Source organism: Phlebotomus papatasi, chromosome 3, assembly GCF_024763615.1.
Source record: "Phlebotomus papatasi isolate M1 chromosome 3, Ppap_2.1, whole genome shotgun sequence".
NCBI classification, from domain to species: domain Eukaryota; kingdom Metazoa; phylum Arthropoda; class Insecta; order Diptera; family Psychodidae; genus Phlebotomus; species Phlebotomus papatasi.
This window is the reverse complement of record NC_077224.1, coordinates 57,098,324-57,118,308: the sequence shown is the minus strand read 5'-3', so window position 1 is coordinate 57,118,308 and position 19,985 is coordinate 57,098,324. Positions and strand designations below refer to the sequence as shown.

Below are 19,985 nucleotides of genomic sequence, written 5' to 3'. Positions count from 1 at the left end.
ATCAAAACCACAATTCTCTAAAATCAAATCCATGATACTCTAAAATCAAAACTACAATACTCTAAAATCAAAACCATGATACTCTAAAATCAAAACCATGGTACTCTAAAATCAAAACCATAAGTTTCTAAAATCAAACCCATAAGTTTCTAAAATCAAAACCATAAGTTTCTAAAATCAAAACCATAAGTTTCTAAAATCAAAACCACAATTCTCTAAAATCAAAACCATGATACTCTAAAATCAAAACCATAAGTTTCTAAAATCAAAACCATGATACTCTAAAATCAAACCCATAAGTTTCTAAAATCAAAACCATAAGTTTCTAAAATCAAAACCACAATTCTCTAAAATCAAAACCATGATACTCTAAAATCAAAACCATAAGTTTCTAAAATCAAAACCATGATACTCTAAAATCAAACCCATAAGTTTCTAAAATCAAAACCACAATGCTCTAAAATCAAAACCATTTTTGCTACAAATTCAAAACTATTTTTCTCTAAATTTAAGAGTAAAAAAGTCTAAATTCAAAGCTACTGAATTTCAAAACCATCGTACTCTAAAATTTAAGAAAATGCTCTTATAGAAATTTTTTCTTAATTTAAGCGAAATTTAAGAAAAAAATTGCTTGGAGCAAAATCGAACCCTTAGTTAGAGTATTTTTTTCTTGAATTTAGAGGGTAATTTTTCTCTGTGTATGTAAATAAATCATCCACTCACCTGACTCTCCACAATATCAAAGTGTCGTCGATTATTCTTTGACCTCCGGCTTGATGCATTCATGGTGCTTAGGTGATGAGAATTCTGAGGACTGTCGTATCCCATGGGTCCATGAGTAGACTCACTATTGTATTGCGGCGTATTCTTCATCGCAATATTTCTCTCCAACCCCTGAGAGCTTTTCCAAAGTGTTATTGCGATTCTACTGTATAGGATCTGTTTACAGAAGAAAAATCAAGGCAAAAGTATATTTCAATATCACATCAGTGGAAATGAATGGTATACAGGGGGTAGGAAAATATACGCAGAGGAAAAAACACCCTCAGAAGACGAACAAGTTAAATTGGTTACAGAGTTCGTGTTGTATTGGGGTTCAATGCTCATTAAATATACCTTTATTTTTTTTCGGCAGAGCTTTATATTTTTCGAATTCGAAGTTGTTCAAAGTTTACCTCTGAACACGCAATATGAAGTGATTTTTGGCCACCAAAAAATAAGAACAGCACATATACCAGCAATTAAAAGGGCAATAACAGAAATTGGAATGTTGAGTGGTAAGGGAATTCATCAGATTCTAACAATTTGGAGGGTGTGAGAAAGTACGGTTTTAATTGAGTTTGAATTGATAATAAATTTGTAATACCCAAATATGTAGTGAGTCAAATAATAATTTCAAATACTAATAAAGCAATTCAGTGGATACATAAAGTGCAATAGATTGCCTTTGAAATTTTAAAAATAACTTTAAAATTTCAAACGAAGTAATTCGTTTTAACTGCCAATATCACAAAATTAAAGAGGAACAAACTCCGCTTTTGTCTGTTCGTAACATCTTATATCATCTTAATGAACTATGAATAAGCTTTTCGATAGTGCAGTGTCCTAAATTACGTTATGTGCAAGGATTATATTTCAGATATTCCAGAAACCTGTACACACCAGAATTTCAATATTAATTTTGTATACACCAGTTTCTTGGCATAGATAAATCTTACTGATTGTTGGTATTAGAATGATTAACATGCTCCTGAATATTCACAATCGGTGTTTCAAATTGCATATAAATTTATCTTAAGGTGTTATTAAACTATGGTCGATGAGAGTACACCTATTGGCACTTTAAGAATTCGTATCTTAACATTATTGGCATTCTTTTTTGTACCATTTCGGATGCGAAATTTGAACAACTATCCTTACAGGGAAAGGTTGATTAAAAAAGCGTCATATTACTTGCATTTATTAGGTATATTAAATAAATTTGAATATTTTGTTAGATCCGTCAGAGAATCTGTAAATCTTTAAAGCAATCGCGTGGATGAGCGCCTTGGCCGCCAGAGGTTTCTCTCTACCCAGAACCCTGACGATCTATTCCCTACGACGATTCAACATGAACTAACTCTCAATACAAATCCTCTCAACGACACCGGCATTAACGGCTCCCCGGAAGTAACCACGCAGGTGCGATTGTCACTTTTCAGCCGGAAATATAACGACACCCTTCCCATCAGTAACTAACGGGCTAACACTAGGAATGCTCTTAGGAGAAATCGGAGCCGCTCCACGAGAGATCTATGACGTCAATTCAAATATCATCAGGAGTATAACCGTTCTGGAGAAGCCAATGATAACAATTTTGACGATATTGCCAATAGGTGTTCCCTGATAAGAACAAGTTATTCCTTCGACCCTATTCAAATTTAGAATTTTCATAGCTGTAATGTTCCTCCTCTTTAACAAAAATAGTCTTTCTAAATTTGAAAAATTACACAGAGTTGGATATAATACCTTCTTCCTAATATTTATGTACCCTTCAGAAATATTTTATCAAATATTGCAATTGACAGATCATCTTCAATGCAATTTTGGTGAAATTTCCATAAACCGAAGAAAATTTCCGAAATTTCCACTCAGTTGGTGCAATGTGGTTTTCTTCACTTAATTTGTATTCAATTTATTAAAACAGTTGTATTTGTGGTTTATTCAATTCAATAATTCTGCCAATCCTATTAACTCAATTGAATAAATTACTCTACTCACCGAAAACTGAATATTGGTTATTTCATGTTATATAAATAAATCCTCTACTTCATATAATATTGCAAAGGAATGAAAGACATTTTACATAGAGGAATTTCGTTACAGAGAAACTATAAAAATCCTGTAGTTATACATTTACATTTTCATTTATTTTGATAAATACACAATTGAGTAATATTCCTTTATCGTGTATAAACAAAAAATATATGTTTCTAGGGTGAAAGGAACGTCTATTGACACTTTAAGAACTCGTGTCAGCACCTATTGACACCCTACTCTGTACCATTTGGGATATGAAATTTGAACATCTCTGTTTATAGTAAAAGGTATATTACAGAAAAAACGTTATATTACTTATATTTTACTAGATACATTAAATAATTTTAACATTTTGACAAAAGTGTCAATAGGGGTTCCCTGTCGAACAGACGTTCCTACGACCCTATCTCCTTTTCGCTCTCCGAAAGCTAAATGTAAATTAGATTAGTAAGTTTTAAAAGACGGCGGTACCAATAAGAAAATTGGTACCGCTGCACCTAGGCTACTCTATTTGGGTCTATTATGCATCACCTAATTTAACATTGTAAAGGGAAGGATGTGCCAAATTCAGCCTGTTTCCTGGACAAATTCCATAAAAAATATTGACTTCAACCTTGGTTAACTCATTCTGAAATAGTATTGCTTTGCCTTAGCAAAGCAACATCTGCCTTCATGTAATACATGCTGGAACAGTCACATACTACATATGTGTATAATTGTTTCCTCAATTTCCTCTGGACATTATAATTGCATTGTGTGTTCATCCTGTTTAGATGCTTATTAAAACATTGTCCGATTTAGAGGTTGAGCTCTTCAGCCGCTGCTACATACACCATAATCCGTACACTGCTTGTTAATGTCAGTATTTGTCCTCTGAACATGGAACATATTTCTCTATCGCTCTCTGTCTTCAAAATTTGAATTATAGAAATAAATTCTATGTGTAGAAGAATGGTTGTATGTTAATTAAATTGAATTGAATTTCCAAATGAAAATTTGACAATATAAAATGTTGGACAAATAATGTACAAATATATTTTTTCAGAAGAACTTATATCGTATATTTGCATAAGGTTCACTAGATAAAATATAATAATACCGGTATTAAAACGTTTAAAAATAGATTTTTTAAAGAAGCTGTAGGTTAAATTTGCACGAAACATTTTCCTAAGTATTCCATTAATATTTCTTATAATATTCTCGAAGTTTTTTAAGTTGTCATTATATTTACGCAGTAAATGTAATATTTTCTTAAATTAAGTTTTAAAGTAATTTCAAAGGAGACAGAGATATGGAAAGTCATTTACTAAAAGTGATTCAACAACAAGAGAGAGATTTCTCAGAGATGAGATTTTCGAAAGTAACGGCGTACACAGAAATTTGTTTTGTAGATGTTAACTATTAAAAGCAATTTGAAGAATAATTCTTTCATTCTCTTTTAAATCATAAACACATGTTAACAAAAAAATGATCCAGTGTTGATTATAAGAATTATTGCCAACTACCAAATGATGGTTAACATTTCGTTCATTTGATATTACCAGATGCATGTAATAAATTGCCAGGAAAAAACATGTGGCCAACTCGAAATGAAGATAGTTTTTACCGTATCACTCTCGTAAATCCTACCGTAAACTTTCTTATTTTGTGAAGCAATTTGCACAATCAATATCAAATGGTATAAATCAAAGAGTGTAAATTCGTCATTGAAGAAAAAAGAGCTTTCGACATACTTGTCATAAAATTCGAAGGTTAGCGTGGGCAGTCAATGATGAGAGGTGAACTTTTACATCATCAATCAAAAATCAGGACCTTTTTCTCATTCTTTCACTTCCCATTTAGTCATACTATAAATGGTTACCAGAAAAAATCGTAAGTTTTTTATCGTATACAAATTCAATTCAAATTCAATCGTATACGTAAAATGCGTAGTGTAATTTTCTTGTTTTTTTAAGACAGCTTTCTATTAATTACGGTGAAAAACACAATTAAATTGAGAGATAGGACCAACCCCCTGGAAAGTTGCCTGAAATTTGAAGCCACTTTCTCATACTTCGATTTAAATTTATATGAGAATTTCTTTGCACTCGCTACCGTTATGCTAAATATTTAAAAAGTGAGAAATTTTTCCGTTTTATAAGATAACTTTCCATATGGAGGGATAATATACTAATTTTTTGTTTAAATAAATTTTTTCCTTGGAGCACTGTGAGCTGAGTCCGAGATCAATTTAGGAATTGGCTTCAAATAGCTTCATATAAAAAGGCCAACTGACCTGGCGCTTGGATAGGACTGATTTATATATCTAGAAAATCACTAATTTATTCTTTATTTTTATATTATTTATGTTTTTCATAATTCATTTGCCAGTGAAATGGTGACTTTATAAATTTAGTAAAAAATGTGAATTTCGAAAAACTGAAATTCTTTTTCGATTGAAATAAAAAAAAAGCAAACGATTTTTTTCAATAACTTCTCAATGCACGTAATAAATTCTTTCGGAGGTTGTTTGAATTTAGTAGGGGGATCTATGGTAACAAAATGATGGGATATTGTTGGGTGTCTCTTGGGGAACATTTCATCCATTTCAATCTTATCCAGGATGAGATGTATGGCACGTGCGGAAATACACGTAAAACTGTTCTCAATTCTATCATCGATAAGCCCTATTGAAAATCTTTCACTGAAAAAATCCTTGTGATTGACATCTAAAAGTGTTTATTTGAATGAAATCTCGTAAAATTGTGATCAAATGAGAGGGGAATGGCATTGATGTTGTCTCTCTTTTTTTTTGTTCAGGTCATCAAAAAGGAAAGATATAGGACAAAAAGGGCCAATCATGCAAAAAAGTAAGCTTTCAAACTCACCGTCATCACAAGAAGTGGTATAACGTAGAGAAGTCCAAAATTGATTAAATCGAACAATTTGGAGTCGTAACGCTTTCGATACATAATACAGATGGTCTCCGTTGTCCCATCACCCAAATTGTTTGTAATAGTTCTCACAAAGATGAACTTGGGTATTGAATAGACAGCTGAAGTTATCCAGACGCCTCCAATCACCAACTAATCACGAATCAAAAAATTCTATTAGTAATGTCATTTATCTTTATATATATAAAAGGTTACGTGGGTCGCGAAAACTAAAAAGTCAGTAGAGGAAAGCTTCTAGGCTTTGCACAGATTCGAATTTTGTTTTGAGAAATAAGAGAAAAATTAAAACATTCAAAGGCTGCCGCATTCAAAGACTAACCGCTTTCCCTTAATATTATAAAAATCGTTGAAATTAATTAAAAACATCTTGAAAGGGGTGACAAAATGTTCCAGACTTTTCGAAGTGCTCGAACTCGTGACTTAGATGCTATTCCCCAATAGGCAAAAAAATACTCTGACTCAAAAATGACTAGGTTTTGTTCTACAATACTGGTCAAAAAATTACGCCCAATTGGATTCTTAAAAATTAGTCGTATTCGCGTCATATTTTAGTCAGAGCATTCCTCAAAATTGAATTAGTAATACATTAGTTATTTTACGGGTTCAAAATTTACTGTAACATGGAGTTATTAAAAGCGACTCCAAAGGACGGTCTTTTTCCGTACGAAAAAATGATGCGCCAAAAACATTGCATTTGCCGTCCTTCTCTACCGCATATGTACGAAATCGACGTACATACTCTCAATAAAGAAGTCAAATGCACTTCACAACTTTGTACTATACTATCACCTCAGACACTGTTTTCTTGATAATTCTTCACATCTTTTATTGTTTTTTTTTTGCTATTTTTGCTACTTTTTATAGAGTTTTGGTTAATTTTTCCTTATTTCACCACTCACATTTGCGAATATTTTTGCCGTTCGATTATTGCTGGATGAGCCGTCCGACATGACGAAAATATTTCAGCTGGATGGCAACAACACACAAAATTTCACTAAATAGGTCTTTTAGACACAAGTTTGTTATCACACAATACTCCTGAGACAGGAGCAAACACCTGAATAACAAAATTTAATTTTCCAAAAAAAAATGTCCGGGTATTTATCAAGCAAAACACTTCCTAATTTTTACTTAATTTTTGTCAGCACAGTCTTTTTCTAAATCATAACACATTTCTCTCCCGGAGGAGCTTTTCCACCCCAATGTACACTATAATATTATTGAGAAAACACGCGAAATTACCAATTACTTTGCGAATTCACAGCACTGAGTAATTCTATTTGCCATTTGACAAGTGAAATTTCTTCAGGTATACCCAATGAGGGGCAGTTTTTTTTATAGGGACACTGGAAGTCACTGGAAGAGCCCATTTTGGCGCGTCATATTTTAGTCGTGGGCGAGTAATCTCAGAGTTACTACGACGCCAAGTGACTTTCGTAAAAACCGTCATGTCATTCCCCACTTCCCGTCATTCGACGCTCTGATGATCGTCACAGGACCCATTTTTGGATCCAGAATACATACATCCGTACAGTAGTCTTCCTCAAAATTGCTGTTTGGGATTTAAACTGATTCATAAATCACTCAAAAGATCGGCTAAAATAGCTTAGGAGTAATATAATTGAATTCCAGATGAAAATTTGTTATCGGTTATGAATCGGTACATTTTTCGGACTCACTTGGAATTGTCAATGAGTTCCAAAAAATATGGTTTTGGAGGAAAAGGGGAGGGGTGAGAGAACATGAGGGATATGTTAATGGTCCCAGGATCGACTTATGGGGGGTCCCTAGAAGGTCTCATGTCTCTATCTCGAAGTGTTTGGGATCTATACATGGCAACGTCCGAACCGACAAACAGCGTGACATTATTTCTCAAAATTCGTCTGAAACGCGAACATTTGTTGTAAAAAGTCGTCCCCGGAAGGTAGAAGATGGAAATTTTGGGAGCTAAAAATTCAGGAATTATATAAACTGTTCTCTCTGTGGAGCTTGAACTAATAGAACCGAAAAAAAATTAAATCCGCCTATGTTAGATTTTCCAATGTTATATAAGACGTTTGATTTTGCTTATCGGTTTAATTTTTATTATTGATTTTCTGACAGTAAAATGCATCTCATTTTTAAAGGGTAAAGTATCACCGTGACATCTGCATATTCCCACCTAATTTAGGGGAAGGCTTTCAGGGTTCGCGCATACTCTTGCTTCAAACACTTTATATTTCTCCCATTCCCATTAATCATTCTGCTCATGTGGTATTAAAAACGTTTAAACGACGTCTCTGCCAACGCCTTAATGCGATGCCACTTGGAACGAATTCTAACATACACAGAACCAAATAAATTGTTTTTTTTTTTCTTATAAAGTACCTAACTTATGCGATTGGATAATAACATTCAATACTGAGATTTACAATAAATATTGCGGTCCACTACACCAAAAATTTCTATATACTATAAACTTCTACATAGAATATTTGATTATTATTTATGTTAATTACTAATACTTCAAACTTTAGAAAGAGCCACGAGCTACAATTGTTTTAATTATCTTCGTTTAGTCATCAAACAAAGCTATATTAATAGGGAGAGGTTTTGATAGTTGCCTAAGGCACTCAATTGAACTATGAAAACTTACCCGAAGTCTAGTTGATGTGAGGATCTGTTTGCATGTAATGGGATGGATGATAGCAAAATAGCGCTCCATGCAGATTACCACAAGAATGAAAATGCTGGCTGTGTAGCTCAGGGAGTGGGTGAATTGATACATTTTGCAGAGAAAATCTCCAAATACCCAACTGTCGTAATGAACCGCCACACAGATTAGTTTGTATCAATATTGGGGGAGAAAGATAAAACATGATAGACTTTGAAGCTTTTGGTTTACACAATTCAAACGCTGGGTCTGTGCAATTTATCACGCCTAATGGACTTAATTAAATTCAGTGTATCCTACAAATGCTTGGCTATTTAAATAGCCAAGGGGGTTAACTAAATGAATAATTCGAATTATAATCAAGGCATTAGTTCCTTTAATTACGAAATTAAGCTCAGCAAAACTTTAAATAACTTTTTAACAAATTAGCATTCAACATTGCTTATACATATCATCCAAGTCATATATTTAAAGACACAATTTTGTAGAACTTGTCCATGTCGAATTTTTATTGCAATTTTAAAAATGTAGTTTCTTTCAATTCGAGTCCTGAATAAGAGAAATTTATGCAAGAACTCAAACAACTTTCCTGAGACTATCTAACAGCTATGAAATGTAGATTATGAATAATACTAGTATAATGGAAGACACCTGACGTAAATTCAGATGTTCTTCCAAGCATCTGGCAAATAGTCAAAAATACTACACATTTTTGTATGAAATCTTATAAAACGGCATTTAAATGCATGATGTTCTGCTGTTATTCGAAAAAGAATTTCTCATGAAACAAAAAAAAGACTCTACAAAACGTTCGTCTTTCATAATAAAATTCCTATCATTTTTAAATGAAAAAGTTTTATGTTATAGCGATTATAGGATACATGTCTTTATCCACATTTTTGCACACGAAGTATTCAAAATTCAAATGCAATTTGTGCAATTGAGCGTATTACTCAATATGACTTCGAAAATGGAACAATGTATATGAGAATTTGCAAACTATCCAATTGAAGATTCCGAAAACCATGGAAAGAATATTGAAATGAATTTTGGGATGTTTTTAGCTCTTGCTTCGACATCAATAAATTGCCATCCAATGGGCCTCATTCTCTAATTCTGCAAGAGAAGTGAGGTTCTGTTTACACCAACTTGCAAGATAACCTGCAAGTTTTTTGGGATATTTTGTGTGGTGTAAACTGGTAATTTTGTCGTCCGGATGCAAGTTTTATTGCAAATTAAAGTATTTGGTAGTGAAGTAAAGTGAAATTAGTAAGTTTTGCTGGTAAATAATGAGTTTTGTGTGACCCCAAAATTTACTGTAAAGATAACCTCTTTGGGTCTACCAGTTAGAATTATTTTTTTTAAAATACAATAAATTCAGCAATTTGGGGCACTACAAATCTTAGAAAACGTACTTTTATGCATCTGTAGGTGTTTTTCTTGATGTTTTGTGGCGATTTATCAATATTTTTTTCCCAAAACCTCACAAATTTCCATTGCTCGTTTCACCTAAATTCCTGGGTTTTTCTCGTCCGGGACACTAGTAGACACTAAATGGGGCCACCACAATGACTATTGGCTCTTAAAAATGCTTTCCGGAAAGCTTTCTTGCATATAAATTACAAAATTTGAATTGGGAAATATAACCTCACAATTCACTAAAAACACTGAGAAAAATCTGCATGAAAAATTGTTCCGACGGCATCCGTGGACTAATGCGGAGAAAAATTGGACAATTGCAGAGTGTGTCGCTATGTTATCTATAGACACTAAATAAAACCATAAATTATTTTTAAACCATGTCACATTTTATTAACATTTTAAATTCTAATTTTTAAAATAATTTTTTGTCTAATTATTTTTTAATTATTCAATTCAATTCAATATATTTCTCCTCTTATAATGCTTGGTTGCGGCTGTCGCCGACATACTACGACTGATCTCATCAGGTAAACGGCAGAAACCCTGAATCACAGATCGTTTTATTTATTTATTTATTTTTTAATTTATAATAATTATTTATTTATAATAAATAATTATTTAATTAATTACATTTCAAAACACAATAAAAAAATATTTAATTAAAAGATGTGTAACTATTGTATTTATTTCAATAATTTTCAACATGCAGATGACGGACATTTTAAGACAATCATTGGATGATTTACACTGAGGGTTTATAAGAGCCAGCATACAGTTGTGAAAGCTTAACTAGAGATAGCAACTCTGAATCTCTTACATGCGATGAAAATTATATTTGTTATATATGTAGATATATTTTTATCCTTTTAACAAAAGTTGAAGACACTAATGGCCTGTGTATATACTAGAGAAATTTAAGGCAAAAATTAGTTTCGAGAAATCTTTGTAAAATTGCCTACACGCATTGGTGAGGATTTTTGACAAAAATGTGTATTTTTGAAGAAAAATAATCTAATATGTAGGCAGTTTCTTCAGAAACAGTATGCAATACGAAGTATTTTGCATCAAAAAGAGGTGGCAAAGCATTTCCAGCTTTGTGAAATGCTTGATCTTACAAATTAGAACTATTAGATGAGCACATATATTCTGTCAGTAGAAGAGGTTGAAAGTTTGGAGTAGTATATATCAGCTCCTGATGAGCATAATTGGATGAGTGAACTATTGTTGGAAAGCTTGGTTCATTGGCTTTCAGAATCTGGTATATGTAATCTGCTATGAATAAACCATGGTCATCCAGAACCATTTATGTCGAAGAAGACACTTTTTGTAACGTCTTTTTTTGGCCATCTACTGCTGGGACTAGGAGTGACCCACAATTCTCGCACAAGGACTGTTTGTTAGAGGAACTCTAACAAACAAAAAGTGTCTTCTTCGACATAAATGGTTCTGGATGACCATGGTTTATTCATAGCAGATTACATATACCAGATTCTGAAAGCCAATGAACCAAGCTTTCCAACAATAGTTCACTCATCCAATTATGCTCATCAGGAGCTGATATATACTACTCCAAACTTTCAACCTCTTCTACTGACAGAATATATGTGCTCATCTAATAGTTCTAATTTGTAAGATCAAGCATTTCACAAAGCTGGAAATGCTTTGCCACCTCTTTTTGATGCAAAATACTTCGTATTGCATACTGTTTCTGAAGAAACTGCCTACATATTAGATTATTTTTCTTCAAAAATACACATTTTTGTCAAAAATCCTCACCAATGCGTGTAGGCAATTTTACAAAGATTTCTCGAAACTAATTTTTGCCTTAAATTTCTCTAGTATATACACAGGCCATTAGTGTCTTCAACTTTTGTTAAAAGGATAAAAATATATCTACATATATGTATAACAAATATAATTTTCATCGCATGTAAGAGATTCAGAGTTGCTATCTCTAGTTAAGCTTTCACAACTGTATGCTGGCTCTTATAAACCCTCAGTGTAAATCATCCAATGATTGTCTTAAAATGTCCGTCATCTGCATGTTGAAAATTATTGAAATAAATACAATAGTTACACATCTTTTAATTAAATATTTTTTTTTATTGTGTTTTGAAATGTAATTAATTAAATAATTATTTATTATAAATAAATAATTAATTATTATAAATTAAAAAATAAATAAATAAATAAAACGATCTGTGATTCAGGGTTTCTGCCGTTTACCTGATGAGATCAGTCGTAGTATGTCGGCGACAGCCGCAACCAAGCATTATAAGAGGAGAAATATATTGAATTGAATAATTAAAAAATAATTAGACAAAAAATTATTTTAAAAATTAGAATTTAAAATGTTAATAAAATGTGACATGGTTTAAAAATAATTTATGGTTTTATTTAGTGTCTATAGATAACATAGCGACACACTCTGCAATTGTCCAATTTTTCTCCGCATTAGTCCACGGACGCCGTCGGAACAATTTTTCATGCAGATTTTTCTCAGTGTTTTTAGTGAATTGTGAGGTTATATTTACCAATTCAAATTTTGTAATTTATGTGCAAGAAAGCTTTCCGGAAAGCATTTTTAAGAGCCAATAGTCATTGTGGTGGCCCCATTTAGTGTCTACTAGTGTCCCGGACGAGAAAAACCCAGGAATTTAAGTGAAACGAGCAATGGAAATTTGTGAGGTTTTGGGTAAAAAATATTGATAAATCGCCACAAAACATCAAGAAAAACACCTACAGATGCATAAAAGTACGTTTTCTAAGATTTGTAGTGCCCCAAATTGCTGAATTTATTGTATTTTAAAAAATAATTCTAACTGGTAGACCCAAATAGGTTATCTTTACAGTAAATTTTGGGGTCACACAAAACTCATTATTTACCAGCAAAACTTACTAATTTCACTTTACTTCATTACCAAATACTTTAATTTGCAATAAAACTTGCATCCGGACGACAAAATTACCAGTTTACACCACACAAAATATCCCAAAAAACTTGCAGGTTATCTTGCAAGTTGGTGTAAACAGAACCTCACTTCTCTTGCAGAATTAGAGAATGAGGCCCAATATCTCTTCTTTGAAATTTTTCCTTTTTCCAATGAATATTTTCAACGATTTTCTAAGAGTTACAAAAATATGTGTTACGGTGCTATCACACTAGGATTTTCACAATTTAATTTTAAATTCAATTGAGCCAATTCAGCATTTTAAGAGTTCTAGAATTTACTTGAAAATTCTCACAGCCAGGACACATTTTACAAGAAATTTGCTCAATATTAAATAGTGCCGCAATATTTTTGTTTGTGAATGTCTACACTCCGGAAAATGTGTTATAGTACTTAAAATGTCTTATAAGTCACTTATCTGTTATGCAAAAAAAATCCCCAAAGCCAGGAGAAAGAATTGTAAGCAAGGAGGCTCATGAGAAGTCTCTCATACAATCTTGTTAAAAATCTGTGTGAAGTCATCCCAACTGCGATTTCTTGACACAACAATTTCCTTTGAATTGCTTTGGACGAACTTAGCAAATTACTCCCGATACTGAAGCTTCACTCGCGTACAAGTTTATCACTAATCACTGAACTTATTTTATTTTTTTGACCACAAATAATAAATAATAACGAGTGAATAAATTTAATAAGAACAATTTGGTTCAAAAGTCTTCTTGTTTAACTGCAATAAAATTGAAATAATGAGCAATTTTAATATTTTAATTTGCTGAATTCAAATTTAATTGAGCAATCACATTTATGCTATTTCAGCATGTTTAAACATGTTTTGGTGGTCAAAGTATTAGTTTATATTAATAAATAAGTGAAAATCTATCAATCCAAATGATTTTTAATGCAAAATAATATTCGCAAATATTTAGTATTGACACTTTTTTCCTCACATTCTTTTTTCTTTCTTTTTTTATTTTTCCCTGCCACGCAATTGTAAGAGGATTGTAGCCTATTTCGTGGTTTTTCAATAAACTTAAACTTAAACTTAAATAACGCATAGGAACAATTCATATGAAAATTAAATTGAATATACAAATTGAAAAAATCCTAGTGTGATAGCACGGTTAGAAAAATAGCATAAAATCGACTTTAAAATACATGATACTTCCTACAAACGGTTAAATCAAGTAGATGAAAGTTTCGTCTATACAATGATATCCAATTTTTTGTACCCGGTGTAGTGTTTGTGGTGAAAATGAGGCGTACAGAGGTGCCTAAATATTGTACGTAGCTGAGCAAACCGGAGAAGCTTCGTAAAAATCGTCATTAATTTTAATTTTCCTCTAGAGAAACATCGAAAAAGATTTCCTGGAATTTTGGGAGGTCGGGTTATGAACCTAATAAGTAACAGATTTTTTTTGACATAATGGTATAATTGATAGAATCTGGAAACTCAGACATCATTCTCCGTACGAAGCTGCGAAAGTTCCCCTAAATCAATCACACAATCAAAACCACAAGCATTCTGCAGAGTTGGTACGTTTTGCCACCCCTTCGCAGAGTGTTACATTGCCTAAAAGTTCATGTTCAATGGAGCTCTAAATAAAATGTGTCCGATTTATTCACATATAAATGCATAATTTGAATAAGAAAGCACCTTCAATTTCCTCTCAATGAACCCACCAAAAATCCTCACATAATGCTCATCAATTTCAATCAAAAGAGAATTTTCTATTGAAACCTTTCCCATTGAGCAACATTTTCCGGAAGAATGGAAATTTTTGAGTGAAACCACCCTCGCGTGAGAAATTAATGGAATTGTGTGCTGTGTTTATTTTGAGGCGATTCAATGAAATTGTCAATTAATCGGAGCAAAAAATAGAGAAAATTAATCCTTCTCAGCAGTTTGGGCACTACTGCAGTAAATTTTATCATAAGTTTTCCAAAGACTTTTCCCATAAGTCGAATAATTACTCTCATTGAAGATTTTCTCTGTCCCCTTCTGACACTAATCCTCTTTCTTGTTTAATCAATTCAACCCAAAGTTTAATCAATAGAGCGCTTCTTCGTGGAAATTCTCTAACAACCATGCACGTAATATTTTTTTCCAGCTATTTGTAGAATTTTTAAATTATAAAAAAGCATATTTTTATCAATTTCTTCTCAATGTACTCCTCTGCAAATTTCATCTGTGTTTGCAGTACAAATTCCTAAACTTAGATGTTTGCCGTGCGTGACGATTTTGGTGCAACTGTTATTTCTTGAGCTTCCTCTCTTTGTTCCAGATGGAATTTCAAATAAATTTCACCAAAACAGCGGAAAGAATCTGCACAAAAAGAGCTCGAAAAAGCACCGTGAAAATACCTGAAAGAGAGGTGATTTTGGGAAACTAAAAGTTTGTGAAATACCTCTTTTCTATGGAAATTAGAGTTGAGAATAATTAGTTTTGTAGATGAGGATTACGATTGCTCTTCTGTTAAATATGCTACTCTCTTTTTTCTTTTAAAAATAAGTTACAAACTTTTACCTTCTGTCGTAAAATATCAATGGTATTTCGTAAATGGGAATTACGAGATTCGATATCGAAATTTTGAAAATCAGGCAGAAAAGTTGTACAGTAGAGTCTCGCTATAGGCCATCGCTCTATAGTCCACAATTTATCGACTGTTGATTTCAAAACACTGATTTTAAGTTAGGTTATGTTTTTTAGTATGCGACATGCATAATTATTTTAATATTTTTGGCAAACTTTATTAAGTAGTTGTGATAATTGTGATCCACAATGAAGAGAGCAAGGACAAGTACCACAATCGCAAAGAAAGTGGAAGCCGTCGAGCAATTTCAATACTAAAAGTCGTTGATAATTTTAAAAAATTACATGGACTATAGTGCGACCCAAGTGTCAAATTTGAAACCAAATATGGACTATAGCGAGACTCTACTGTACAACTACATGATACCTTTCTGTTGGAGTATCGACGATAACATTCTAACAATAGAACTTCACTTATGGGGAAGTGCGGCACCTTTGAAAGTGGGGCACCTTTGAAATTGGGATTTCTCACCTATTTTTAAATAAAATTGATTTTTTTGTTTTTGCATTGTATATCTCTGAAGTATGCAAAAACTAAAAAGTCATAGAAATTTGAGGAACAAAAGAAGTGGCCGAAATTGCAAGCTGGCCGAAATTTGATACCCTTGCCCTACTTAACCCTTTAAGGACGAGTGGGACAAAAACTGTTTTTTTACAATAAATCTGTTTTTGGGACACCGGTGTCCCACTCGTCCTTGAAGGGTTAATCTTTAAGAAATGCTCTCTATTATAAAAACTGATGGAATTTCTATTATTTTTTGCTCTGTTTTAATAAATATTACTGCTCAAATTCAAAAATAGAGCAGTATTCAATTCGCTTATTTCATGTTACCGTTCTAGAGTTTCAACGGTAAGAGATATTAATTTCTGGTCTTCGGCAACCCCTCATAAAAAAAAACGTTATCTCGAACGGTCGTTCTCTTTTTCCCCTCTCATCTCTTTTCCCTCTAAAAAGTTGGTTTTATTACTTGAACTCTAGAGAGAGCAGGATAATCCGCTTTTTTCAACTTGTCATTATTGCGGAGCTTATACTGTATGAGATATCGATTTTCGGTCTCCGGTGACCCTAATAAAAAAGCATCATCTCCGGCGTTTGTTTTTCTTTTTATCCACCAATCCTCTCCAAAATAATGGTTACTTGGTTTTTCTTAAAATTGGCCAAAACTTTTTCAATGATTTTCGGATGTGTTTTAGAGGTAACCTTGGCGAATATTTCATCCATACTTACCTATGATCGGAAAATTCGCTATTTTGAATTTTTGAAAGTCAAAGTTTAACCACTTTGAAGAGCTTATTTTTCAACCGATTTGGGTTAATTTGGATTTCTTGGAAATGTTTTGAAATTCTAAATTCGGCTGCATTGATCTCAATCGATAATGAATCGATTAAGTGTTGGTAATTAAATCATTTTTCTCAAATATTCTAACATATTTATATACTTCTTAACTTACTTTCTAGTTTATAAATGTCTCCTGATCTTTGAGTCAATTTAATAGGTAATACACCATGTAGAACGTACGGCCTATTAGACACATGTTAACTCAATCGACGGAGCGATTCAGTTATTCAATTTTCCTCAATTTTATTTAGATGAGCCTCATAGGGCCTACTACTGGTATACATTAAAAAATCATGCGAAAAGATAATTCACAGAGAGCATTATCTTGGGAATTCGAGCATTCCGCAAAGTTGGAACCCTTCGCCATCTCTGTTTTTTTTTAAATAATTTTTGGATATGTCTTGAAGATAGCTCAGACAAATATTTTCTAATTCAATAACTACAACTGGAAAATTCGCCATTTTGAAATTTTGAACTACAAACTTCAATCAGTTTTCAGGGTTCACTTTTAAACCGATTTGTTTAAATTTGGAGTTTTTTGGAAAGGTCTTGAAATTTCCAATCTGGCTACATCAGTTCCAATCAGTATTTTAGTTGTACCGGGTAATTGTTTTTTTTTTGTTTTTCATTTTTGTCTTTTGGCTTAGAAGTTGAACAGTATAAAGTATTAACTTCGAGTCTTCAGTGATTCACTTAAAAGTGGGCATTATGTAAGAACGTTTTTCCCTTTTCCCACCTGAACCACTGATAAAATTAGGCTTTTTGGTTTATTTTGCAAACATTTCTAGCGATTTTCTTTTTTATTTTTCTGATATGATTTAAAATCTAGTTTTGATAAACATTTCGTCTAAATATGCCAGTAACCTTAATTACCTTTTTTTATTGTAAAAAGTTCACTGGTGCAATTCCAATGAGAAATGGAAAGAGGGAATCCTTCTCTTGAATACTTTTTTTTAGTAAATAGCTATTCTCATGTGCTTCTGCATTATCGATTTTTTCCTTGTGTTGGTTCCTGTTTCGACTATTTTCCCCAATCCTTGCCAAGTTCTAAAACCACCAAAAAGTCGTGACAGAAACTAACAAAAAGAAAAGTCGATAACGCAGAAGCACTTGAGAACAGTAAAGTACAAAAAATGTTCAAGGGAAGGATTTCTTCTTTCCATTTTTCATTGGGATAGCAGAGATAGCATCATAAGTCCTCTTCATAGCCAAATGGATCAATTTTGTTTCATTGTATTAACCTTTCATTAAAAAAAAAACATTTCTTTACAAATTTTTTTCTTTGAGACAATTTTCAGGTAAGTTATGAATTAGGACGCTCTGTCACCTTTTTTTACCTCGTTTTTGTAAAGTTGTTTAATAAAAGTTTATTGAATAAATGTTTTTTTTTTTTAAAGAAGAATATGGAAAAGTGGGAAAAGCATTGTCAAATCGAAATCCTTTTGACAAACTTTTTGCAAACAGTTGAGACTTCGCACAAACTTTAGCTTCGAACACTTCATATTCTTCTCAAATTTCTTTAATGAATCTGATCTATCTATAGTCAAACATTTCCTAAATCACATCCTGACATCCTGAATTCCCAAAGTGTTCTTATCCAAAGTGTGTGCGAGGCCTGCAAGCCTTCCCCTCCTTCCCCTATACCTTTTCCCCGTAGAATTTTATAAGAAATCCGATGTATATTATGATAGACAATGGCTCTAAGTCCTCTTTTTATTTTTTACAGAAAGGGCAGAGCGATAGGTAACAATTGGGAGGGAAAAGTGATCCAGGAAGCCCCAACAGAGTCAATCGCTGGAGACACGCATTATGCCTGAATCATGGCCGGGAAACCAGCTCTGTACGCCGCCGGCGTAACTTGCCTGGGCTTCGTGTGCTTTGCCATAGCGGCTACTGCCATAGGTCTGCCAATTTGGGGCTACTTTGACAACCCCATCGGCGGCTGGGAGTCCGATCGTGGCTACTTTGGCCCATGGCGAGTGTGCAAGCAAATTGACCTACGGCCGGGAAAAATGCGGCACAGAAGTTTCCCGCTTCAGGCCAACGAGTAAGTTTCTCTCAGGGAAATCTTTCACAATCACAAATTTCAGTGAAATTAACTGAGATTTCCTTGCAGGAGCCATTTACATTTGTGGCATCGTGGCCTCGCTCAGCTGCACATTCCTGGGGCTCTTTTGCATTTTCTGCATCATCCAGATCGCCATGATATCATCGCGAGAGAAAGTCGTTATGAAGTATAGTGTTTTAGTCGTTTTTAAGCTCATCTTCTCCATTCTGGCAGGTGAGAAGATCTCCACAGCCTCATCTCCTCTCTCTCTCCTCAACCTTCTATATTGTTTTCTGAAGGAATGTCTTGAGAAACAATAACATAACTTTAATGATGTAGTTTCTCAGGACTGTCCTTAAGACAAGTTGGAAGGGGACGAAGGGGATGACAATGGAGTGGAAAGGTCGTGTCAGGGAAAATTTACCCACTTGACACGGCAAAAAAAGTTTCCCCGGAGGAAATCATCAACCTTCCCCTTTTCTGTCTTTGCAGCCATCCTGGCCATTGTGGCAGCAGCTCTCTTCGCAATAGAGACAGACGAAATGAGGACGGGCTTTATGATAACACGAGGTGTCTCCTTTTACTTACAGGTGAGTTGACTTTTGGGGAGAACGCTCGGGAGAAAAGGGATTGAATATCATTAACTAAATGGGGGTAAAGTATCGTCATTGTGACTTCACATCAACCAGCATCTGGCTGGCTGATAAGTCTTCACTATTTAGTTTCAGAAAAAAATAGATTTTCCCGGTTTCACAAAGAGTTTGTAGAGCTGAATTTACTTGATCGAAATTGATATTTTAATAAATTATGGCTCCGAATACATCTTTTTGATCAAGATAATTTCATGAAATTAAAATTTACTACCTCATTCTCATTCTCATTCTATTCCACCATTTCGCTTTCAAATTTAGATTGAATTAAATTGAATTTGTTTTGATGTTTAAAAGAAGAAGAAGAGTACCAAAAATAGAGAGAGAGAGACTTATGCAAAATGATTGAGAAAGAAAGGGACGTGAATTTTGATTTCTTGAAGTTTTTCTGATCTAAAAGGTGTGCTGAAGACGACTGTATATCTGACCGAAATTGGGTTATTCACTGACCCAAAGTGATTCTCTTTTAAAATTTGTTTTTATGTTTAACAAAATTGATTATTTTTCTAACCCAAATTAATTTTTGATTGATCTGAATCATCTAAATTGACTTTTTGATTGATTGCAGTTCTTATCAAAATTGATTTATTTATTCGATGAA

The 19,985-nt window shown here is 33.2% G+C and overlaps 1 protein-coding gene across 3 annotated transcripts in view; it reads right to left on the bottom strand.

Annotated features, from left to right (window-relative positions):
• LOC129806913 (trissin receptor) overlaps nt 1–19,985 on the bottom strand; it is a 57,846-nt gene that overhangs the window by 8,638 nt on the left and 29,223 nt on the right. For all 3 annotated transcript variants that reach the window (XM_055855767.1, XM_055855765.1, XM_055855766.1), the window contains exons 4-6: nt 8,368–8,527; nt 5,667–5,864; nt 724–939 (exon numbers count right to left, since the gene is read on the bottom strand). In XM_055855767.1, the coding sequence (XP_055711742.1) occupies nt 724–939; nt 5,667–5,864; nt 8,368–8,527 (574 nt within the window). The remainder of the gene's footprint in view (nt 1–723; nt 940–5,666; nt 5,865–8,367; nt 8,528–19,985) is intronic.